The 24,140-nt window shown below is 48.0% G+C and overlaps 2 protein-coding genes and 2 non-coding genes across 5 annotated transcripts; 3 read left to right on the top strand and 1 right to left on the bottom strand.

Annotated features, from left to right (window-relative positions):
* The first annotated feature begins 371 nt into the window (after window positions 1-371).
* On the top strand, window positions 372-8,500 carry eif4a2 (eukaryotic translation initiation factor 4A2). Its single transcript, XM_064329987.1, has 11 exons — window positions 372-530; window positions 1,735-1,792; window positions 1,906-2,038; window positions 2,453-2,592; window positions 3,195-3,363; window positions 5,157-5,266; window positions 5,673-5,816; window positions 6,157-6,294; window positions 6,588-6,677; window positions 6,863-6,942; window positions 7,732-8,500. The coding sequence occupies exons 1-11, from the start codon at window positions 502-504 to the stop codon at window positions 7,874-7,876; spliced, it is 1,236 nt and encodes a 411-aa protein (XP_064186057.1). The 5' UTR covers window positions 372-501; the 3' UTR covers window positions 7,877-8,500.
* On the top strand, window positions 2,096-2,169 carry LOC135254330 (small nucleolar RNA SNORD2). The gene has a single exon (XR_010329843.1). It is a non-coding gene; the product is annotated as a small nucleolar RNA SNORD2 (small nucleolar RNA).
* On the top strand, window positions 5,876-6,058 carry LOC135254328 (small nucleolar RNA SNORA81). Its single transcript, XR_010329841.1, has one exon. It is a non-coding gene; the product is annotated as a small nucleolar RNA SNORA81 (small nucleolar RNA).
* A 908-nt stretch (window positions 8,501-9,408) lies between the features above and the next one.
* rfc4 (replication factor C (activator 1) 4) lies at window positions 9,409-20,027 on the bottom strand. 2 transcript variants are annotated; one of them, XM_064329992.1, is made up of 11 exons: window positions 19,518-20,027; window positions 18,932-19,050; window positions 16,812-16,890; window positions 15,416-15,495; window positions 14,796-14,915; window positions 14,194-14,337; window positions 13,919-14,039; window positions 12,267-12,392; window positions 11,711-11,791; window positions 10,611-10,724; window positions 9,409-9,594 (listed from the first exon to the last, which is right to left on the bottom strand). In XM_064329992.1, the coding sequence occupies exons 2-11, from the start codon at window positions 19,036-19,038 to the stop codon at window positions 9,499-9,501; spliced, it is 1,068 nt and encodes a 355-aa protein (XP_064186062.1). In that variant the 5' UTR covers window positions 19,039-19,050; window positions 19,518-20,027; the 3' UTR covers window positions 9,409-9,498. The 2 variants fall into 2 exon arrangements, with proteins under 2 accessions (XP_064186062.1, XP_064186063.1); XM_064329993.1 differs by having other exon boundaries at window positions 18,932-19,047.
* Between the last annotated feature and the right edge of the window lie 4,113 nt (window positions 20,028-24,140).

The following is a 24,140-nucleotide window of genomic DNA, read 5'->3' as shown; positions in this document are numbered from 1 at the left end:
TTTAATTTGCAAGTAACTGTAGATGTTTTTTCTTATTATGTGTAGTACTATACAGAATGTAATATAATGATCATTAATTCCTAAAGCTATTTAAAAAGAAATGCATAAAAATTAGAAACGTACTTGCAGCGCAACGGCAGCTCCACAAACGTTTTAGAGAGAAGAACCTTCCGGTGGCATCTTGCGCAGGGGTTCTGGGGAAACCCCGTAGCAATCTGAACACCTTTTTCTTTTACTGCAATATCCTTCCGCAACAATATGTAGTTCGAAATGCAGTGTGTTGCAAATGGACACATTCCACGCGTAAATCGTGCTTAGCTTACCACGGAACACTATGCAGAGTACAAAATGTTTTTTTTATCGCTGCACCGCTGAGCAGGCTTTTGTCATTTAATACTTCTGACTTTTTACATGCCGGAAGTGTGAGTCCCGGCTATATGAAATGATCTGCGCTTTAGTTCCTCCTCCTTTTCAGTTGAGCACTGAAGCTTCAGCCGGATCATGTCAAGCGGTTCTGCGGATTACAGCAGGTATAGCTATTCATTTAAAACAAAATATGAATCATATACGTTTTAGTATGTGTATTAAGTATTGCATATCTTTATATCATTTGCATGCTTAAAAGTTTTTTTGTATATTCTCATTGGGCATCACATGATTTATACGCAATGCATTGCTAGCAAGAAGCGGGGCCTGCCACCGCGGATCAGAAACCAAACTAGGAGAGATTCTGGTTGGTCAGTTAGCAGGCCGACTTTAACAGGAAATGTAATCGTGCCCGCTTTAAAATACATTCACCGGAGTGTGCGAATATTGAGTAAGGGGAAATGGCTTCCCGAATTAGATGCCCGTTATTCCGTCGGTTGCTAACGTTAGCCTGGCACATACGCTTTCCCACCCTGCTCCGGGGAGGCCACGATCCCCCCTCCCCCAACTGCAGGAGCGAAAGAATTTGGCACGTAAAGATCTGCAGTGCATGACATCCTACGGCGAATAGAAACCGAGACGGACCCAGACGGACCCACGCTGTAGAATAAAAACGACGTTCGGCATGTATGCAAGTAAATGGAAGCTGAATGCCACCTTTACTGGTCGGTCTTTGCTTGCTAGAGGCCCGCCCGGTCATCTGGTTAGCGTTAGTCAACGGACTTTGTTTTAACATATCGCGCTAACGTTAGCTAGCCATCCGTTATGTTTCCGTGGACAACGTAGCTAAAGGCTAACGTGTCAGTTATTAGCGAAATATCAATTGGTCTGTTTTACTACATAACGTTATATGGTTAACTTGGTTTGATGAAGCCAGGACGATCGCACGGTCTCGGAGGCACTGAATGTCGATACGGAGAATTTGACAGACCTTATATGCACTCGGCGAATAGGCGATGCATCCATTGCGCAACTGCGTAGGGAGCGGCCTGCCTCCGCCGTTTGATTCATAATCGGAGATTTTGCTTAAGTAGTGTTTTCAGAGATTTCGTATTAAATGCCTTGGTGGAAAAACCTTTTTGTGGTTCTAATGATTCTCTCTTCTGCATTGAGCGGATCAGCGTTTTGAGCTTCCGTAGCGCTAATATCAGGGGTTATTGGTAATGAAGAATTAAATCCGGTTGACAAGACTAGACGTTAGCCTTCATTGCTAAGCTATCCTTGAATGCCCTCCCGTCCGCTTCGAAGGTTTCGGTGCATTTGGATTTATAACTCTCCAGTTGTTCTGATATACTTGTGTTTGGACAGCTCTAGAGACCGAGACCATGGCGGCCCGGAAGGAATGGAGCCCGACGGTGTCATCGAGGTACGTTGCTGAAGTGAACTGCCTGCGACAAGTCCGTGTTATTATTTATGTATTTGTTTATTTATTTAGTTGCTTTTGCCGACAGCTTTGGTTTTTTTCCCCCCGTCTAACAGAGCAACTGGAATGAGATCACGGACAATTTCGATGACATGAACCTGAAGGAGACGCTTTTGAGGGGCATTTATGCATATGGATTTGAGAAGCCATCTGCCATTCAACAGAGAGCAATAATTCCGTGCATTAAAGGTACCGCTCCTGTTTTTCCGCAGCCTCATCATCTCCTTTTGAAATGGGCGGGAGTTCGAGTGAGATGATGCCCTACCATCTTTCGGGACTGACCTGGAATGGAGAAATCTTTTTTTTATTACTGATCACTCGAACTCCAGCCTCATGATTAAGCAGGCAGTTGTGAGCGGTGTCATGCAGTGATGGACGCTTTGCGGAGCTTAGTGTTTTTCCAGACTTGGCTCTTTGACCTAAAGAACTGTTCATGTCTGACTAATGGAAGCTGGGTCTGATCCCAGATGAATACACCTTGCAAGAGGCAGTTTCTGCATTTAGTTCTGCAGCAGATGTTCTCATCCGAGGTGATTTGCAGATAAATGTTTTGCATATAGCCCCGCTTGCTGCATGGCTGACGGCTGTGCGTTGTTGTTGCAGGCTATGATGTCATCGCTCAGGCCCAATCAGGAACTGGTAAAACTGCCACGTTTGCCATTTCCATCCTGCAGCAGCTGGAGATCGAGCAGAAGGAGACTCAGGCCCTGGTCCTGGCACCCACTCGCGAGCTGGCCCAACAGGTACGGCTCACCTGTGACTGGGGCGGAGCCTGCTTCCATGCTGTTCAGGAATGGGGGGGGGGTGGTGTGGGAATTCAGTTTTTGAACTGAAAAGCCCTTGAGCATTGTGGCTCTTTAAATTCACTCTGTGAATTTCAGTTCTTCGCCAAAATTGGCAAAATTGATGTGGAATTAACCCAAACTCAGACTGCAGGCCTGTCTGTGGTCCCAACACCACCTTAACGAGGTGAACTAGGTAGCATATTTGGATGGTGTTTTGACAAGCACCAACACTCCATGTTTAATATCGTATAAACGTGTGCTTTCAGTGACACATCCTGGGTTCGTAGTCTCGGACAGGCAGGTAAAGTGGTGGTTTGGCGGTGGATTGGTCTGGTGAAATGGTTTGCAGGACCAGAAGGGGGAGGGGTGGGGGGTGGATAATCATACGATGTGATGGCTGATGTAAAAGTTGCCAAAACTGACAAACAGGGTTTGGGAAGCGGGTCTTTGTCATACAGACTTTGTGTAGTACCTCTATTGCCCTTTTTTAAAAATCTGAGTCCCCTCGTTTAATTGCCTATAATAGACGGGTGCAGTAATGAGTCTGTCTCCTCCTGCAGATCCAGAAGGTGATCCTGGCGTTGGGAGACTACATGGGCGCGACCTGCCACGCCTGCATCGGGGGCACCAACGTGCGCAACGAGATGCAGAAGCTGCAGGCCGAGGCCCCCCACATAGTGGTGGGCACCCCAGGACGGGTGTTTGACATGCTGAACAGGGGGTACCTGTGTGAGTCTCCGCCCCTCCCAATCACACGCAGGCTAAACGGGCATGGTGTCCAATCACACGCAGGCTAAATGGGCATGGTGTCCAATCACACGCAGACTAAACAGGCACAATGTCCAATCACACTTAGGCTAAACGGGCATGATGTCCAATCACACGCAGGCTAAACGGGCATGATGTCCAATCACACGCAGGCTAAACAGGCATGGTGTCCAATCACACGCAGGCTAAATGGGCATAGTGTCCAATCACACGCAGGCTAAACAGGCATGGTGTCCAATCACACGCAGGCTAAATGGGCATAGTGTCCAATCACACGCAGGCTAAATGGGCATGGTGTCCAATCACACGGAGGCTAAACGGGCATGATGTCCAATCACACACAGGCTAAACACAGAGGAATGATGTCCAATCGCACGCAGGCTGAACAGGCGTGCTGTCCAATCACGTGCAGGCTGAACAGACGTGCTGTCCAGTCACGCGCAGGCTGAACAGGCTTGCTGTCCAATCACGTGCAGGCTGAACAGGTGTGCTGTCCAGTCACGCGCAGGCTGAACAGGTGTGCTGTCCAATCACGCGCAGGCTGAACAGGCGTGCTGTCCAATCACGCGCAGGCTGAACAGGCGTGCTGTCCAATCACGCGCAGGCTGAACAGGCGTGCTGTCCAATCACGCGCAGGCTGAACAGGCGTGCTGTCCAATCACGCGCAGGCTGAACAGGCGTGCTGTCCAATCACGCGCAGGCTGAACAGGCGTGCTGTCCAATCACGCGCAGGCTGAACAGGCGTGCTGTCCAATCACGCGCAGGCTGAACAGGCGTGCTGTCCAATCACGCGCAGGCTGAACAGGCGTGCTGTCCAATCACGCGCAGGCTGAACAGGCGTGCTGTCCAATCACGCGCAGGCTGAACAGGCGTGCTGTCCAATCACGCGCAGGCTGAACAGGCGTGCTGTCCAATCACGCGCAGGCTGAACAGGCGTGCTGTCCAATCACGCGCAGGCTGAACAGGCGTGCTGTCCAATCACGCGCAGGCTGAACAGGCGTGCTGTCCAATCACACGCAGGCTGAAAAGGCTTTTAAAAGTAATACAGCGTAAGTTTACCAGCCGTACCTGTGATGATTTAAAAATGAGAATATCCAGGTATGTTAAAAGTAAAAGTGCGGTCCATAGCCTGTTTTCATCTTGATACAACTACAGCTACCCATTTAGCTCTTGTACCTGTAGCCGTCTCAGACTTCATTTTGTTTGCTCATGTATTGAGTACTAGTACAGTTGACTGATGCCTTGCCTAGCACTGTTCAGTGCCTAAGTGTAATATAGGCTGCTCTAGATAAGAGCTTCTGTTTAATGCAAATGCACTCCACTTTCTTTGCAAAGTTGGTAGCAGATCTTGCAATACCAGTCTGCTGCTGGTCATAATGTAGTCTGCTGGAGAGCAGCTTTGCACATGTATTTCACTGACAAAATTCTGTTCACCAATGGACAGTGAGGTGCGTGCCTTCTGTAGACAAAATATATTTCAGTTATCTTCCTCAATATGTAGGTCCACCGCGTAAGTTTCCCTGATTTACTGTGTCAAATTGAAGATCACACATCTATCTTTGATATCATTTGAAAAGTCATGGAAAAGCAAACTTTTGAGTTTGAGAGTGAGCCCTGGCTGTCCTCTTCAATAGATGGAAGTGTGATGGAGATTCCCTCTGTTCTTGTGATCGCTATGGTGATGTGCGCCCTTTTTTTTGGAACGGTGTTTGGTAAGACCCCGTGGTCTCACACTGGTCTCCCCGTCTTCACAGCTCCTAAGTGGATCAAGATGTTTGTCTTGGACGAAGCTGATGAAATGTTGAGTCGAGGATTCAAGGATCAAATCTATGAAATTTTCCAAAAGTTAAGCACAAACATCCAAGTGAGTGTTTGTATAGTTCTGTGTAGTCTGTTCATGGCAACTGTTAAACGTAACGAAGCGCTAAGGCCCAAACGAGTAGCTAGAGCATGAGTATGTGCCCTTCTCCATGTTACATTACAGCACTTTACTGGGCCATTGGACTTTTTTTTCCTTTTTTCCTTTTATTTTTATTTATTTTTTTAGTGGAATGGATTGCTATTTTCTAAAGTCATACCTGACTGCAGCAATGCTTGTATGACTCCTTTCTCCCATACAAAACGAAAATTAATTTTGAAAATCTCTTGGCAGTCATGCCAGCTGGGCACTGGGAGAATGGACCCAGACACCTTTCTTGAAAACTCCTGCGCTTGTTGTCCTGGAAACGTCTCCTGCAGGTCACCCCTCCCTCTCTCTCGCTCTCTCGCAGGTCGTGCTGCTCTCGGCTACGATGCCGGCCGATGTGTTGGAGGTGACCAAAAAGTTCATGCGAGATCCGATTCGCATCCTCGTGAAGAAGGAGGAGCTTACCCTGGAGGGTATCAAGCAGTTCTACATCAATGTAGAGCGAGAGGTGAGCTGCGCGGAATCTGCGATTAGCGTAGCGACAGTGGGCTTTCTCACACACACACTCCCTTCTTGCTAAAGCACTCTGCTGAAGTCGCGAGCTCTAAGCCCTTGGCTGGGGTCCTGTGATGATGCTAGCTGAAGTACACTCGAGGAGGAGAGTAACCGCACGGCACCCTCCACGGGACGGGGACGGACCCCTTTCCGAATGTCCGGTGTGTGCTGTCCCAGGGTGGCTGTGTCACAGCTGTCCTTCAGCAGCGGCCGTTCTGGTGTGTGTGTGTGAGTGAGTGTGAGAGTGTGTGGTGTGTGTTGAGTGAGAGCTGACGCTTGTTTCTCTGTCACAGGAATGGAAGTTGGACACTCTGTGTGATCTGTACGAGACCCTGACCATCACCCAGGCCGTCATTTTCTTGAACACAAGAAGAAAGGTTGATTGGCTGACGGAGAAGATGCATGCGAGGGACTTCACCGTCTCTGCCCTGGTAAGACTCCATTTCCCAGAATGCCCTGCAATTAAGAACTTTATTTCTGGTTACTAAAACTATTTTTAAAAATTTTAAATATGTTGACTTTAAAATTCCGTCTGCAGAACTCTGGGAATGTACAGCTGTCAGATTACAGAATTTTGCTTTGGATATTGGTTGAAGTATACTGCTGAACAGTGTTCAGTAATCTCCAGTGTTAATGTGTGGGAAGAGCCACACCATTATTTAACTCTGGTGTGGTACGGAGTTGAGGCAGGCCATGCTGGTCCTAACGCCTGACCCTTCTGCAGCACGGGGACATGGACCAGAAGGAGCGGGACGTGATCATGCGAGAGTTTCGGTCGGGATCCAGCCGTGTGCTGATCACCACCGACCTGCTGGTGAGTTAGACGGGGGGGGGCGGGGCTCCGGTGCTGAGGAGCGATTGGCTGATGGGATCCGCCCGGGGGCCGATACAACCGCGCTGAGCCGCCCGTTACTGCTTAAACCACACTCTGTGAATTTGGGTGCCCGCTTGGGATTTAAACCCGTCCCGCGGATGCTGACGGGTGTGCTTGTGTTCCAGGCCCGAGGCATCGATGTGCAGCAGGTGTCTCTCGTCATTAACTATGATCTGCCGACGAATCGGGAGAACTACATCCACAGGTGAGGCTGCAGGCGCCCCTGTGCCACCGTGCCACCCTGGTCCTGGGGAGCCGTGGGGTTAGGGTTAGGGTTAGGGGAGCCGTGGGGTTAGGGTTAGGGTTAGGGGAGCCGTGGGGTTAGGGTTAGGGTTAGGGTTAGGGGAGCCGTGGGGTTAGGGTTAGGGTTAGGGGAGCCGTGGGGTTAGGGTTAGGGTTAGGGGCTCAGCTCGGGGTTAGGGTTAGGGTTAGGGGCTCAGCTCGGGGTTAGGGTTAGGGTTAGGGAGCCGTGGGTTAGGGTTGGGTTAGGGTTAGGGTTAGGGGAGCCGTGGGGTTAGGGTTAGGGTTAGGGTTAGGGGAGCCGTGGGGTTAGGGTTAGGGTTAGGGGAGCCGTGGGGTTTGGGTTAGGGTTAGGGTTAGGGGAGCCGGGGGGTTAGGGTTAGGGGAGCCGGGGGTTAGGGTTAGGGTTAGGGGCGGGGGTTAGGGTTAGGGGAGCCGGGGGGTTAGGGTTAGGGGAGCCGGGGGGTTAGGGTTAGGGTTAGGGGAGCCGGGGGGTTAGGGTTAGGGGAGCCGTGGGGTTAGGGTTAGGGTTAGGGGAGCCGTGGGGTTTGCTGGGGTTTAACCCGGGGTCTTCAGGCGTTTTTATTCAGGCGGTAGTTTATTGATCAGTTCATTATGTGGTTAAAACTCCCTACCCTGGGGTAGAAGCAGTGGGCCTCTGGCTCTCCAGTGCCTGAGGTGCACACCTGGTGTGGGTCACCTGAGGGGGACTTACCTGCTCCACTTCCCTCCCCCCCCTTCTCTCTCCGCGCAGGATCGGTCGCGGTGGCCGTTTCGGCAGGAAGGGAGTTGCTATTAACTTTGTGACTGAAGAAGACAAGAGGATTCTTCGGGACATCGAGACGTTTTACAATACGACTGTGGAGGAGATGCCCATGAACGTGGCCGACCTGATTTGACCCCGAGATGAGATCCATTTTATGCGGTGCTCGCTGTTGTTGAATAAACGCGTGCATTGTGCTTATTTTATTGGAGAAAAAAAAATATTGAATCTCGTCTCGATGCTGAAAGTGGATGAAAAAAATTCAGATATTTGCTAAGTCTGTCGACTTTTGGTCGTGAGCTCTTTTTGAGGACGGTTGTAGACTGCGTCCTCTAACAGTTAGACTGCTGGGATGGGACTCGAAGACACGGGGTCTTTACACATATTCTTCAGTAGGTATTTTTTTCCTAGTTCAATAAAGGTGTGTGTGTTAGATGTTCTCTATCGTTTAGTAATTTACTTATGGACTAAAAGATATAAGTGCTGTATAAAGTCTGCTAATTATGTGAAACTAACATTTAGTTATTGTAAAACTTGGGTCAGGTGCAGTGACCTACCAAATTTTCAAAGCACTTTTTTCTTTTTAGTTTTATTTTGTGAAATGTATTTAAATCTGTTTAATCATGCTTTTTTTCCAATGAGGCCACCCAAAATTAACACTTCCTCTTTAAATGTGGGCAATGATTTAAATTAAAACTTTACCTTCTAATATGAATTGTATTTGACCCTTGTTTAAAGAATAAAGAGGAAATGTATGGTTTCTCGCGTTTTTATTTACTGACTCGGATCCATTGAAACACCTAGTCGCAGAAATGACTGGTGAATTGTGGCCATAAATTAACTTAAGTGACAGTACTTGTATCTTGAAGTCGGTGCCACTTCCATTAATTTGCCTGCACCACTATACAGCTGTGTTTGTGCCGATTGTTAAAAATAGCTCGCTGTTGCTTGACGTGGACTTTCCACTCGATGCAGTTTTATCTACGTGGATGACATTGTTGACTATGTAACCACGCATTTAAACATTAAATGTCTGGTTTCGTGAAATTGCCTTGCGCGTGTTCGCTTTAATGGGAGTGGCATATTGTTTAGATCAAAGAAGCATGTATTTGACGGTGATTTTGTGGTTGATTTGCCTCGCGAATCCTCGAGTTTAAAAAAAAATGCTGCGACTAGTGTCCGTTACGTTACAACCAGTTTGCTTCGCGTACAGTGACTGCTTGCTAAAGACGCATGCGCATGCCGGAATGAAGGCATTAAAACGGAAGCCTACAGGTTGCCCTGTCGACACTTCTCGCGCCTCATTCTCTTCTGCTTATATTAACGAGACCGTTTCGCTGCCCCAGATTACGCCTTCTCCCGACTAAAAACAGCTGTTTCCAATGGAGTTTCTCCTAGAATGTTTTATTCTATTTTTTTGTTTTAAGAGGTGCTATGTATAGGCCATGGCATATTGGGCTTTATTGGTGAATATTCTTCTTCCAGCTGTCAAGAACACAAAAGCCCTTGATGTGTTATGACTTACCAAAGTCCTCTACCTCTGATTCAGACCGAGGCTTAATCTGGGTGTGTGAAACTGCCTCAGTAGGAATAAAACATTGATTAAATTGGCGATTTGAGTGCCTTTTACGATTTAAGAGTTAAGCTACAAGGAACACAGGAGACCAATTTAACATGGGCAGTATTTTAATGAGGTAAAAAATGATGATGGTTGGGGGGGAGGGGTGAGGCGGTGTGGTGCTCAGGTAGGACAGGTGCTCAGGTGCTCTGGGCTGCCTGCTGCATGATGACGGAACACAGGCTCATCAGCTGCAGGTACTCGTCTGCGCCGTCCGCCAAACACTTATCCACCTCCTGCGGAGGAAACGGAAAACGGGTAACGGGTCTGCTCTGGGATGCACAGGTACACCTGCAGACCCTGATCACACACCTGCATACACCTGCAGACCCTTATCACACACCTGCATACACCTGCAGACCCTTATCACACACCTGCATACACCTGCAGACCCTTATCTCACACCTGCACTATCACACACCTGCAGACCCTTATCACACACCTGCATACACCTGCAGACCCTTATCTCACACCTGCAGACCCTTATCTCACACCTGCAGATCCTTATCACACACCTGCAGACCCTTATCTCACACCTGCACTATCACACACCTGCAGACCCTTATCACACACCTGCATACACCTGCAGACCCTTATCTCACACCTGCATACACCTGCAGACCCTTATCACACACCTTATCACACACCTGCAGACCCTTATCACACACCTGCATACACCTGCAGACCCTTATCACACACCTGCAGACCCTTATCACACACCTGCACAATATCACACCTGCTCAAAAGCACACCTGCACTATCACACACCCTCTCAAAAGCACACCTGCTCTATCAGACACCTGCTCAATCACACACCTGCTCTATCAGACACCTGCTCAATCACACACCTGCACAAAAGCACACGTGTTCAAAGGCACACCTGTTCAATCATACACCTGCACCAACACACATGCTCAAAATCACACACCTGCTCAATCACACCTGCTCAAAAGCACACCTGCTCAAGAGCACACCTGCTCAGTCACACACCGGCTCAAAAGCAGTTAAAAGCACATGTATCAGATCTCCAGGTGAGAGAGGGTGACATTCCGTATGGGCCAAAGGAGAATTCCGATGAAACATGGAGACACCTCACAGCACGGAGACGGAGGGAGGCCCAGGGGCCTTTAACGGGGGGGTCAAGTGTGACGGGGGACGGGGTGTGAGATGGGGTGGGGGTGGCGGGGGGTGAGGAGTCTAATTACAGCCCTTGTGCTAAAACCCCGGCGAGGCAGACTCAAGCAGCACCCACCGCCATCTTCTCCACGATGGCCGATTTGTGGCGGTCGCTGAGGCTCTCCTCGATGACGGCGTCGTGCAGCTGGCCGATGACCTGTGTGCCGGCGTAGCCCTCGTCGATCATGCTCTGCGGAACACGGCGGCGTGCGGCGCCGTTAGGTCAGAGTACCCAGCATCCCTCATCCCCATCCCAGCATGCCTCATCCCCATCCCAGCATGCCTCATCCCCATCCCAGCATTCCTCATCCCAGCATCCCTCATCCCATCCCAGCATCCCTCATCCCCATCCCAAAATCCCTCATCCCCATCCCAGCATCCCTCATCCCAGCATCCTATCCCCATCCCAGCATCCCATCCCCATCCCAGCATCCCTCATCCCCATCCCAGCATCCCTCATCCCCTTCCCAGCATTCCCTCATCCCCATCCCAGCATCCCTCATCCCCATCCCAGCATCCCTCATCCCCATCCCAGCATCCCCATCCCAGATCCCTATCCCCCCAGCATCCCTAATCCCCATCCCAGCATCCCTCATCCCCATCCCAGCATCCTCAACCCATCCAGCTCCCTCATCCTTCCCAGCATCCCTCATCCCCATCCAGCATCCTCATCCATCCACATCCCTCATCCCTCCCAGCATTCCTATCCCCATCCCAGAATCCCATCCCATCCAGCATCCCCATCCCCAGCATTCCTATCCCATCCAGAAACCCCATCCCAGCATTCCAGAATCCCTCAGAGGCTGCAGGCTTCATTCCCAGGTGGGGCACTGCCACCTTGACCTCCAACAACGGTCCTCAACCTGAATCGCTTCAGTACATATCTGGCTGCATACAAACATATTTGCTTAACCTGAACTGTCTCAGTAAAATTTCCAGCTATTTAAATATGTTTGCTTAACTTGAGTTGCTTCAGTAAAGCACCCAGCTGTTTAAATAGGCTGTGTAAGTGAGCTGTATTGATGGCGGTGGATAAGAGCGCCGGTCACATGACTGAGGTAAAGCAGAACAGAGACGCACTTCCTTATTCATCCGAGTGAAGTCTGATCGTAAGAGGCAAACCACGTGTACTCCAGGACTGGTGACGACCTGTGGACTCCGGGTCTCAGTACGTACCTTGACAGCAATTTCGAGTTTATCAAAGGTGCTGCTGTAACAAATCTGTAGCAGGTTGTCAATTAGCTTTGTGGGCACAACCTAGAAATCAGATAGAACAAATGAATGTAAATAATATACTCGTCAAACAAATGAAATATACAAATACCTCATTTAAGCGCATTTAATTGAAGCCACAAACGCATCTAACGTTTCCACTGGGACTCGTTCCTCAGCAGCGCGTGCTGTACGTACCGTGGCTAACTGGGAATCATTCCTCAGCAGCGCGTGCTGTATGTACCGTGGCTAACTGGGAATCATTCCTCAGCAGCGCGTGCTGTATGTACCGTGGCTAACTGGGAATCATTCCTCAGCAGTGCATGCTGTACGTACCGTGGCTAACTGGGAATCATTCCTCAGCAGTGCATGCTGTATGTACCGTGGCTAACTGGGAATCATTCCTCAGCAGTGCATGCTGTACGTACCGCGGCTAACTGGGAATCATTCCTCAGCAGTGCGTGCTGTACGTACCCCGGCTAACTGGGACTCGTTCCTCAGCAGTGCGTGCTGTACGTACCCCAGCGATCTCGATGACCAGGCTCTCGGTGACCTGCTTCTCGGCGTCGAGTCGAGCCGCGCTCTGCAAAAACGTGATGGCCTTCCGCAGGTCTCCCTCCGACACCTTCACCAGAGCAGCGATGGCCTGCGGAGAGACGAGCGCACGAACCGCTCACAAACTAAACCACAAACCGCTCACAAACTAAACCACAAACCACTTACAAACTAAACCACGAACCGCTCACAAACTAAACCACAAACCGCTCACAAACTAAACCACAAACCGCTCACAAACTAAACCACAAACCGCTTACAAACTAAACTACAAACCGCTTACAAACTAAACCACAAACCGCTCACAAACTAAACCACAAACCGCTTACAAACTAAACTACAAACCGCTTACAAACTAAACTACAAACCGCTTACAAATTAAACCACAAACCGCTTACAAACTAAACCACAAACCGCTTACAAACTAAACCACAAACCGCTTACAAACTAAACCACAAACCGCTTACAAACTAAACTACAAACCGCTTACAAACTAAACTACAAACCGCTTACAAACTAAACCACAAACCGCTTACAAACTAAACCACAAACCGCTTACAAACTAAACTACAAACCGCTTACAAACTAAACTACAAACCGCTTACAAACTAAACCACAAACCGCTTACAAACTAAACTACAAACCGCTTACAAACTAAACTACAAACCGCTTACAAACTAAACTACAAACCGCTTACAAACTAAACTACAAACCGCTTACAAACTAAACTACAAACCGCTTACAAACTAAACCACAAACCGCTTACAAACTAAACTACAAACCGCTTACAAACTAAACTACAAACCGCTTACAAACTAAACTACAAACCGCTTACAAACTAAACTACAAACCGCTTACAAACTAAACTACAAACCGCTTACAAACTAAACTACAAACCGCTTACAAACTAAACTACACGCTTAACTACACGCACACACACAAACCGCTTACAAACTAAACTACACACACACACACAAACCGCTTACAAACTAAACTACAAACCACTTACAAACTAAACTACATGCTTAACTACACGCACACACACAAACCGCTTACAAACTAAACTACACACACACACACAAACCGCTTACAAACTAAACTACACACACACACACACAAACCGCTTACAAACTAAACTACACGCTTAACTACACGCACACACACAAACCGCTTACAAACTAAACTACTCGCTTAACTACACACACACACACACAAACTGCTTACAAACTAAACTACAAACCGCTTACAAACTAAACTACATGCTTAACTACACGCACACACACAAACCGCTTACAAACTAAACTACACGCTTAACTACACGCACACACACAAACCGCTTACAAACTAAACTACACGCACACACACAAACCGCTTACAAACTAAACTACACGCACACACACAAACCGCTTACAAACTAAACTACACGCACACACACACACAAACCGCTTACAAACTAAACTACATCAGCCCAGCCATCGGGGAGAACATGCAGACCCCACAGAAAGGCCCAAGCTGGGATTCGAACCCGGGATCTTCCCACCGCACCGCCGCGCAGCCCTGACATGGTTATCCCGAGGACGAAACGATCTGCGGCCGAGGAGGACGCCTGGCTCCCACCTCCTCGCTGCACTGCAGCTGCTCCTTCTCGCAGATCTCCCGCAGGCGCTCCCCCTGGATCCGGTCGTCCAGCGGCTTGAAGCGGAACTTGGAGCAGCGGGACGTGAGGGGCTCGATGATCCTGGAGGGAGGGAGAGGCGGTGTTAGCGCGCGTCTGGCGGGCTGGGGCAGAGGGGTGGGGTGTGGTGGGATCAGGTGCCAAAGCGGGACAGGGCGTGGCATGGGGGCGGGGCAGCAGGGCGTGGTGAGGAGATGCTGCGCGGTCCTCCACCCACCGGCTGACGTAGTTGCAGATGAGGCAGAAGCGCGTGGTTCGCGACTCCTTCTCCATGGTGCGCCGGAGAGCAGCCTGCGCCGCGCCCGTCATGGAGTCCGCCTCGTCCAGGATGATGATTTTAAACGGGGGGCAGGGCTTCCCACTGACCAAGAGAAACACACGTTACACAAGGGACCCCAAAACTGCAGGACAGGCATCGTGTAAATTTAAAAACTTAATCATGAAGGTACATTTCATTTCACTGCAACTTTATCGGATGAAAGTAATGACAGTGCCTGAGTGTAAATGTACAGGTGTGCATGGGACACAGGTGTAAATGTACAGGTGTGCATGGGGCACAGGTGTAAATGTACAGGTGTGTGGGGCACAGGTGTAAATGTACAGGAGTGCATGGGGCACAGGTGTAAATGTACAGGTGTGTGGGGCACAGGTGTAAATGTACAGGTGTGTGGGGCACAGGTGTAAATGTACAGGAGTGCATGGGGCACAGGTGTAAATGTACAGGTGTGTGGGGTACAGGTGTAAATGTACAGGTGTGTATGGGGACAGGTGTACAGGAAACCCCACTCGCAGGTGAGCGGAGCCCAGGTGAGCACTCACTCTGTGCGTCTCCCCGCCACCGTCAGCTGGGCGAATCTCTTCACCTTCTCCCTGACCACCTGGATCCCTCGCTCGTCTGAGGCGTTCAGCTCCAGGACTCTCTGCCGGTAGAGCTCTGGGCTGTGGACACAGAGAGGACAGCGGGTTCATATGTGTGTGTGTGTGAGTGTGTGGGGGGGTGGGGGTGGGGCTGGGGACGATTCGACTCTTTTTGTACAAACAGGAGGAATGTGGAGCACACTGGGGCCTTGAGTCAGGGGCACAGTGACGACTACTGCAACTGATACTACTACTGTTGCTACTGCTAGCTGCTGACTGACTCAGCGCACTATGACTAGCTACTGCATGCTTACTGCTACTGCTACTGCTACTACTGCTGCTACTGCTGCTGCTACTGTTGCTACTGCTGCTGCTGCTACTGTTGCTGCTGCTGCTGCTACTGCTACTGTTGCTACTGCTACTGCTACTACTACTGTTGCTACTGCTACTGCTACTGCTACTACTACTGCTGCTGCTGCTGCTGCTGCTGCTGCTGCTGCTGCTAGTGCTGCTGCTACTACTACTACTACTACTACTGCTACTGCTGCTGCTGCTGCTAATAGTCCTCCTCCTGCTCTCACCCGTAAAGCTCGCGAGCTGCAGCCAGGATGGTGGAGGTCTTGCCTGTCCCTGGAGGTCCGTAGAACAGCAGGTTGGGGAGCTGAAATTGACACCAGAACAGAAACACGTCCTCAGCGTTCGGACTCCTCTTTCAACAACCACACTACTCCTCTAACTGCTATCACAGTGTTCATTCTACTGCAGGCCAGAATACAACAGGAAGGGAACAGTGTTAGCATGCGGGCAGGAAAAATGACCACCATCTGCTAATCTTCAACACATTTCAGCAGGAGCCATGGACCTGTGTGCGTTAACTAAAAAAATGATTTAAGGGCACGGCTACGAATTGGGATACATTAGCACGCACCAAAATTTTTCAAATTTGGAGCACATGTGAAAAAATAGAGCCCCAAGTCCCCCAGGCCGAATGAAGTTCTGTGTGACCACTTGTTTGCAATTGGTGCTCTACAAAAACAAAGACTGACTGGGTGAATGATTAACTGCAATGGAGTGTCAACATTAGGACAGGCCTTTGCGTTACAAAGACGGTTCTCCACCTTGTTTTAAACTGTGCAAAATGTGGATCGAACGTAAGCACACCATATACATTAACACAAACAACTCAACTTTAAAACCGTTGAAGCCTCACGTCAAAAATCACATTTCAAACTTCTCTAAATGCATTCACTATACACATTTTATTTCTTTTTTTTTTTTAAAGACGAGTGCAGTTTGACGCATATGTTCAGCGTCAGTAAAAGGGAAAATGTGCGGAGATGCGGGAGTTTCTTGCGAGGCGTCTCTGCTGGATGACTGGTCCGGGCGCGCTCAGAACAGAGGGCACGTAAATGCCATCGTAGCGCCCGCGGCTCGGGTTACGAGGTTCGGTTACACCAGCCGTACGGAGCGGGACTCAGCTGAAGCCGAACAGGTCCCGGGATATTTATAGTGCCACAGAAACCTAAGCAGGATCCAAAAGCGTCTACATTTAAATATTCTCCGAGACCGCAGGTAACAAAACAGTGCAGGCTAAAGCTGTACCGTTCACCAAACTGCAACACTTCACATCGGGGTGCGACATTTTTAAATGACAGACGCTTGCTGGCGTGTTTAATGACAGCATGGGTGTTTCTTCAAAAACTGATCTGAACAGTGTACAGTTGCTTATAGGTCTGTGCTGTTTCACGAATACTTAATATGAAAAAATGTAAAGGGAAAACATTTTCACACCTGCAGTACATTTCTCAGATTTCACCCGACTCGTTCAAAAAGTCTTCAAAAGATGATGAATATTATGCCGCGCATTGGAATGTTCCCTTTAGAAATGAGAGGCTTCCTGTCAACCTTTCGAAGCGCAGCCCCGGTACTTCCTGAACATTCCATACGCAGCACTGTACTTCCAGTAAAAACACTCACATCGGCGCCCTCTAGAGACTTCTTAAGGACTGCAACCACCTCTTCTTGGAAAGCAACTTCGTCTACGCATTTTGGTCGGCTGAGAAGAAATTGGAAATATATTAAACACACACATGCATGAACACACACACACACACACACATACATACATACATACATACACTGTAAATCAATACAACAGGTTTATAGCAGATGTAGGATTATGTGACTTAATTTGCTGGTAAGATGATATATATTTTTTAAAAATTTGACCAAGTAATTAATGCAAACATACACATTATTGCCCAAATCACAAACATTTTACACAAACATAAGCATTCATTATGTTTTCATGAATTATTTGATCAAACTCTTAAAATATATATCCCCTTACCAGCAAATTAACCAAACAACCTCGGCATGCTGATGCTATCAAACAATATCAGCATGTTTTTCTTCAGACATCAAGAACGGATATAAAGGATTCAGAGTTCTAAAAGGCCAATGTAGAAAACAGCCCTGGTGTCAGATTCACGTCACAAGTCATATCACTACATCCATTCATAGGTGTCCTACAGAAACTCAATAAACTGACAAACATTATTTCTGAAAAACATGATGATTGCCAAAAAAAAAAAAAAAAAAAATCACATCACGGGAGAACTTTGTTCTGAATATTGGTGAAAATGTTTTTTTTATCTTTATGTTCAGTTATCAGCAAATGGAGTGTGTTTCAGCGCAATCTGGCCCGTGCCACTTGCAGATCTCTTTACATGTAAAGCCAATTCCCCCACTGAACAATTAGTTATCTACACAGGAAGTGTCATTAACTGTCTCCATGGAAACAGGGACACAGCCCTGTTCAGACCCCATTCCACAGAGACAGGACAGAGCATGGAGTAAGTACCCTGGTGCAAATTACTGCATGATGAGTAATCCCCACTCACAGTATACTGAAAAATGGATCTGCAGTTTATGATGTACTTTATAGGAAATATTCTATGGCCAAAAAGCCATATTTTATACTGGAATATCTGGATTCCATCAACATTTAGGAAAGAGTTTATTAGAATGTTCTCTACTATGTGTAGATTAGGGTTCGGCCTGTGTTTTTGGTTGGTTGTGCTTGTTTAGTTCTGTAATTATTCTAATCTAAAAAAATTTTTTTTTTTTTTAAGTTAAACCTTTTTGCTTCACCTGTGGAGATGAAATAATGTCAACAAGCGTCCACTAAAGAATCAGGAAGTGACATCACTACCGAACCCAAGATCGAACCGCTGCCTTCAGTCACGTCCGGCTGCTGCTATCGCGGTCCTGTCTGGCTCTCCCGCTCGCGGGTGACGTGCTGACCGACAGGAGCCCAAAGGGGGCGTGGTCCCTCTCCTCTCGGACCGGATGTATTTTTCTGCCTAATTGTTTTTTGGTTGCACTTACAACACCAGTCAGCTTATTGCTACTTATCATCTGATTGTGTGGTGTGTGTGTGAGTGTGTGCAGTAGCGTAGGTTTCGTTTGAACATTGAGGGGGACACATTAAGCAGGGGGTCTGGGGGTCCTCCCCCAAACACTTCATTTCCTGCATTCTGGTGAATTTTTATGCACCAATTTGTGGCTTTTCTGCATCAATTTATGGTGGAAATGTCTTTATTTATGTAAAGGAAAACACAAAATTCAGGCGGACAAATGCACGTGTTCTAAATATTGAGGAGGACGTATCCCCAGCGTCCCCCCCCCCCCGAAATCTATGCCTGTGTGTGTGTGTGTATGTTTTCCTTATTTCAATAGTAAATTGTTCCGTTTTAAAGAAACTCCTTGTGCGTCTGCAACAGCCTTGACAAATCTACCTCTGGTGTCTGAACATCCTAGCTTTTGTAGCCATGGATACTAAACTGTGCTGAGGTTGATGTAAAAGCAACATTTTCACAAATACATCCACGTGCACGTCTGCATATCTATGGGCCAAGTATAGTGTACAAAATCATGTCATCTATATTTTTACGTATTTTGGGCAATGAACGTTTCTGCATTAATTAAATAATTGGCACTGTTTAGTGGTGAATATATACGTACAGGGAAATATTGCACCCACCCGTTGTATAACTGATGCATATCTATGTTCAGATACATAAGTATTTACTTACTATTTCTCCACCCACGGCACCGGCTTCGGCTTCTTCTCCCCGCTTGTCCCGGCAGATTTATCTTTCTGCGGCTTAATGCTCTGAGTGCCTTTCAGAAATGCCTGCATGATCCTCTTCTGCTGTCAAACCACGCAACAGTTTAGTTTTTCCTAAGTTTTTGTTAGAACAGTTTGACAGTTAGCTCGCTATGACTCCGTGGTTGGCTAGTTAAGTGCTCACTACTAGTTACATCCTTTGGGCACAATCGCTACACTTTGTTACTGAATGGGACGTTGCGAAGTGCTATGGACTGACAGAAGCCGACTAGTCTAGCTAGCTTTACGATAAAATCCTCAAAATGCAATTTGTTAAGCTTCTACATCACTACCAATTCACGCGAGCCAGTCGTGAGCTTTCGCAACAGTACCGAGAATAAGTTCATAAACAGCTTGCTCACCCAATCGAGGGAAAAAATATAGCGAACTTAGGTAGTTTCAGAGATACAGAAATTTAGTTACAATGAGCTCACTAGCTGCCATGATAGCTATGTGTGCAAAACCAGAAATTAGAGTGCATCGCCGATGTGTTTATTTTATGCTGTTCTTACCCAATAGTTTGAATCAAAGTCTTCAAATAGAATAGAATGATACGATAGATCCGTACAGGAGGATATGTTTACATGCAGGTTATCATAAAATAGATTCCCGCCAGGCGCACTTGACGGGATGTGTATTTCCGCTTACGACCAGCACTTCCGAAGCGGCTCTGGAGAGTCACGTGATTATAAAATTTCTCCTCCTTTTGCGAAGCGATGCTAAAATGATGCACATTACTGCCACCGGCGGATAAACGATGAATTTCGGACAGGCAAGGACAGGGCAAGTGTACAAATCTTATCTAATGCGATATAAAACGAAAATAACCTCAGCATGTTTGAGGAGGATTTAATATAATACAGTAGGCCGACGAACTAAGACAGACTGCGGAGAATCAAAATATTGGTACTCTGAATTTGTTGTCAAAAAAGCAAACAAAATGCTAACAAAAACTGTACGTGTCACAGCCTGTACGCTGTTGTTAATCGAACCATCCTGGGTGGTGTTCGGGCTGTTTAAAAACTAAGGAGTACGTCAGGTTTTATGAGTATAGCTACAAAAGGTAGCTTTGGTAAGGGTTTTCAGGTGCTTCCATCTGCTCTCCTAATTGAGCGGGGACAACATCCGGTCTTTGACCCTTTGCTAAAGGCAGTTTCACATGTAAAAGATCCACTGGTGTTAATATGAGCAGTGTACAGCCCTGAACTGAGTTCAAAGTGTCCCAATCTCCTCAGAGCAGAGTTTAGTTAAATGTTTCCCATCCAACCCACGGAGGACAACACAACCCAAAACCAAAGGGTCACATTTATCCGTTGACAAGCATCCATTTGAAGAACTGCAACTAACCCCAAATAACAGCGATTAAGCTGCAGGTCAGTTTTCAAAGCCTGCAAAATCTAACAATAGATAGGGCAGCTGTTTCAGTTAAATACGTATATTGACAATTTGCACCATCTACTGCTTATAACCTGGTATTTCTTTTTCTTTTTTGCAGTCAGTCAATATAAAGTATTATATAAATCGTGTGAAATCTGTAATATGCGTTTCAGAAATTGCATTTACGCATCCAACTTTTATTAGGCTACATGCTAAATGTATGTCTTTCTTTCAAAATCTGAAATTATGTATTCTTTACCGTTTCTTATTATAGGCTACTGTAGGATTTTGTTAGATATAAATCATGAGTAGAAACCATACTTAATTGCCATCATATTGAAAACAAACCTGGTGGTGACACTACGGAAATGCATTTATTAACATTTTAAAGCAGTCGTGTTCTTCAGATGAGTCAAAAGGAACATCTTGACACTGAGTCTGAAAGACAATGCGTCTGCGAATTATCGCTGTTTGCGCGAACACCACCTGGGTTCCTGGCAAGCACGTGTCCCCTTTATCTCTCGCGGACGTGACATGGTTTCCTGTTTTAATAAGGCGTCCCGGCCGCGCGCAGCTGCCGTTCTCTGACCAGTCGCCAAGCCTGCCGCCGCGGTCCCGTGGGAGACGGCGAATAATGACGTTCTGATCATGTCCCTGTGCTTTTGATTTAATATAAATCCTGCCTACGGCAAATGAGTAGGGTATGGGCACAGGTTAAAGGCGTTCTGAATGAAATCAAGCAACAAAGGGAGAGCCATCAAATGTTCACTGCATTGGCTACATTTACTGAAACAGATTTTTTTTCTTTTGTCTTTTTTGTGCTGTAAGTTTGGATAATGTGAGGCATCACAAACTGTCTGGACATACATGCAGCAATAGAATGTTTAACATGATACATCCGTATCATCTAGGATTTCCAGGTGGCTTATTTCTTCGTCAGCGTGTTTAATGTCATCCTGTTACTGAAAGTGGCTTGAAAAAAAAGTCCGTTTTAAATATTTATTTATTTATTTTACATTTACTGGAATCGTAGACGTTTCCCCTTTGAGCAAGGAGCGCCTGACTGTGGCTACCGGGCTGATGCTCTACCACAGGGAAGCCCCCGTGACATATTCACGCGACGGTAAGGTTAGGGCGGATGACATCATCAAAAACCAGGGAGCTGCTATTGTGCTGATCTTCGGAGACCAGCTTCCGTTCCGTTTCCTCCTCCTCCACCGCTCCAGGTTTTCTGTCAAGAAGCCATTATAGGGCTCTACCTCTCCCCAGGGGCAGGTGGATGTGCTCTGATTGGCCTCCTGGTGCCTGACTCAGCCGTTGATGGCGATAGCAAGCTCAGCACCACCTCGCGAGCGCAGAGAAACTCTTCTGCGCTTCCCAGTGTGTGGGTGTGCCGCACCGTAACGGCGGTCCAAAGTAACGCACGCGCGCACACAGGCGCGCTTTGACACAGATAGCGGTTTTAACACGGGAGGGAAGCCGGTTCGGAGCGGTTTCTCTAAAGCGCCGGCGATCGCCCTGGTCTCTCGTGCTCGGAGACGCAGTTGACAGGGAGTGGCGCTTGCTTTGTACACGCAGGAGGGAGGTGCCCCCAGGGGTGGCCACGCTGAGAGGACTGGGAGCAGGAGCAGCTTGGAGGAGGAGGAGAGGGAGGAGAAGCGGAGCGGAGCGAGGAGGAGGAGAGGGAGGAGAAGCGGAGCGGAGAGAGGGAGAGGAGGAGGAGAAGCGAAGCGGAGAGAGGGAGGGGAGGAGGAGAAGAAGTGCAGCGGAGAGAGGGAGAGGAGGAGGAGGAGAAGAAGCGGACGCGGAGGCTGGTGTGAGATGCTCTGTTGGCTGCGGGAGGAAGACATGTCTCTTCAGGAGCTTCAGCAGCGAGCCGACTGTGTCATCACCCATGTCGGTGAGTGCCCCCGCTGCTGCCATGGCGATAGACCTGCGTTGGGGATGGGGGGGCGTGGAGTGTCCCTGTCGCTGCCATGGCGATGGTAGACCGTGGGGGGCGGCGCCGTTCCCGGAATCGGATCCTTCCCACACCTGGGAGGGTGGAAGGGAACCCCCGGCAGGGATTAGGGATGTCCTCAGTCTGAGCTCAGCTTCTGTAGGGACCTCAGATCTGTCTGTCTGTCTGCCTGTCTGTCCACCTGTCTTCCTGCCTGTCTGTCTGTCTGTCTGTCTGCCTGTCTGTCCACCTGCCTTCCTGCCTGTTTGCCTGTCTGTCTGCCTGTCTGTCTGTCCACCTGCCTGTCTGTCTGTCTGTCCACCTGCCTTCCTGCCTGTCTGTCTGCCTGTCTGTCCATCCACCTGCTTTTCACCTGTCTGTCTACCTGCCTTCCTGCCTGTCTTTACACCTACCTTCCTGCCTGTCTGTCTGTCTGTACACCTGCCTTCCTGTCTGTCTGTCTGTCTGTCTGTACACCTGCCTTCCTGCCTGTCTGTCTGTCTGTCAGCCCGTCAGCTCCAACTGTCTGTCCGTACATCTGTCCGTTTGTCTGTATCGATCTGTCCGTCCTGTTCCAGAATTACCTGTGGGCTTGTGGATGTGGCCGAGGATCTGAATTCTGAGTGTGACAGACTTCCCTGTCAATCACAGCTGACTGGCACATTTTTATTTTCCTTCTCAGAGACAGGGTTGTGCTTTTTGTATCTCTAGGATCTCACATCGACTCTACAGTGATATTCCAACAACCAGATTAGTGGAACTGATACCAGCACAGATTTCCAGTTGCCCAAGAGACAGCGGAGGCTTGATTTCTCTGCGGGTGGCGGTACTTTAGGGGAAAATATTTTCCTGCTGGTCTATTTACTGCATGAGTTTGGCACAATAAACTGTATAATTATATTGTAATTTTACATTTAACTCATTTGTGTTATTGAACAGTATAAGTGACGATGATGTAGTACCTACTTTGTAAGTCCTTAAAACAGAATTCAGTCCGAATTCAGAATGACTGTCACTGCTGAGTTCTCCATGCATGGTCTAAATTCTGTTGCTTTATGTGCTTTAATAGATGTTAAATTGCTTTGAGTTCAATTGGCAGCTGTAACATTGGTCTCTACTCCGCGATCTGATCATGTGATCATGTTTTATTAGCCGTCGAGGTGATGCGGGTGGAATATGCGCACGCGCGGGTTTTGGTCGTTCGTCCTTCCATTTCCCGTCTCCAGGTTTTGCCGCTGTGCCAGAGCGAGGGAAGTAGGTTATTGTGCCACGCTGGAAGGAGACTGCCGGGCGGAGAACGCGCGCGCGCTATACATCATTAGCTCCAACGCTGCAGCAACCCCAGTGGGGGGATGTGCCCCGGCAGTTTCCATGGAAACCGGAGTAGCCAATGCCCGTGCAGTATGCGCGCCTGAGATCCCATTAATTCTCCAGAGCGGCAACGACGGTATTTCTGTTCGGATGCTCCTTGAGCTTTGCCCTGCGCGTGAAGAGCTCGCGGTTATTCCTCCGCGAGGGCCGATCACCGCTGGCCCCGCCCCCTTTTCAGGCTAATTATATGTTCTGTGATTGGAGCTCCCTGCTTTCCTGTTCTAGAGTATTACCAGCATCATTTGGTTACCAGCATCATTTGGTATAGTGTCACTATTAAGAGCAATAATCGTAGTTTGTTTTAAATTTGAGCCAAACAACCTCGTAGTGTACCCGCTTGTTAATGATGAATAGCCTTACAGAACAAGGGCGGTACTCCATCTCAAGTGCCTGTGGTATTGTGTACATATTGTAGGAAAAAATGGAGTTGTATGTATTGGTACATGCA

Source organism: Anguilla rostrata, chromosome 4 (assembly GCF_018555375.3).
Source record: "Anguilla rostrata isolate EN2019 chromosome 4, ASM1855537v3, whole genome shotgun sequence".
Taxonomy (NCBI): domain Eukaryota; kingdom Metazoa; phylum Chordata; class Actinopteri; order Anguilliformes; family Anguillidae; genus Anguilla; species Anguilla rostrata.
This window is presented reverse-complemented; position numbering and strand designations above follow the sequence as displayed.

Excerpts from the sequence above, each read along its gene's own strand:
- eif4a2 (XM_064329987.1), top strand. The coding sequence starts at position 502 with ATGTCAAGCGGTTCTGCGGATTACAGCAG. Across the intron at positions 531-1,734 it reads GGTTCTGCGGATTACAGCAG|CTCTAGAGACCGAGACCATG; the intron begins GTATAGCTATTC and ends GTGTTTGGACAG. Across the intron at positions 2,039-2,452 it reads AATAATTCCGTGCATTAAAG|GCTATGATGTCATCGCTCAG; the intron begins GTACCGCTCCTG and ends TTGTTGTTGCAG.
- rfc4 (XM_064329992.1), bottom strand. The coding sequence starts at position 19,038 with ATGCAGGCATTTCTGAAAGGCACTCAGAGCATTAAGCCGCAGAAAGAT. Across the intron at positions 12,393-13,918 it reads AGCTGCAGTGCAGCGAGGAG|GCCATCGCTGCTCTGGTGAA; the intron begins GTGGGAGCCAGG and ends GTCTCTCCGCAG. Across the intron at positions 10,725-11,710 it reads AACTCGAAATTGCTGTCAAG|AGCATGATCGACGAGGGCTA; the intron begins GTACGTACTGAG and ends CGTGTTCCGCAG.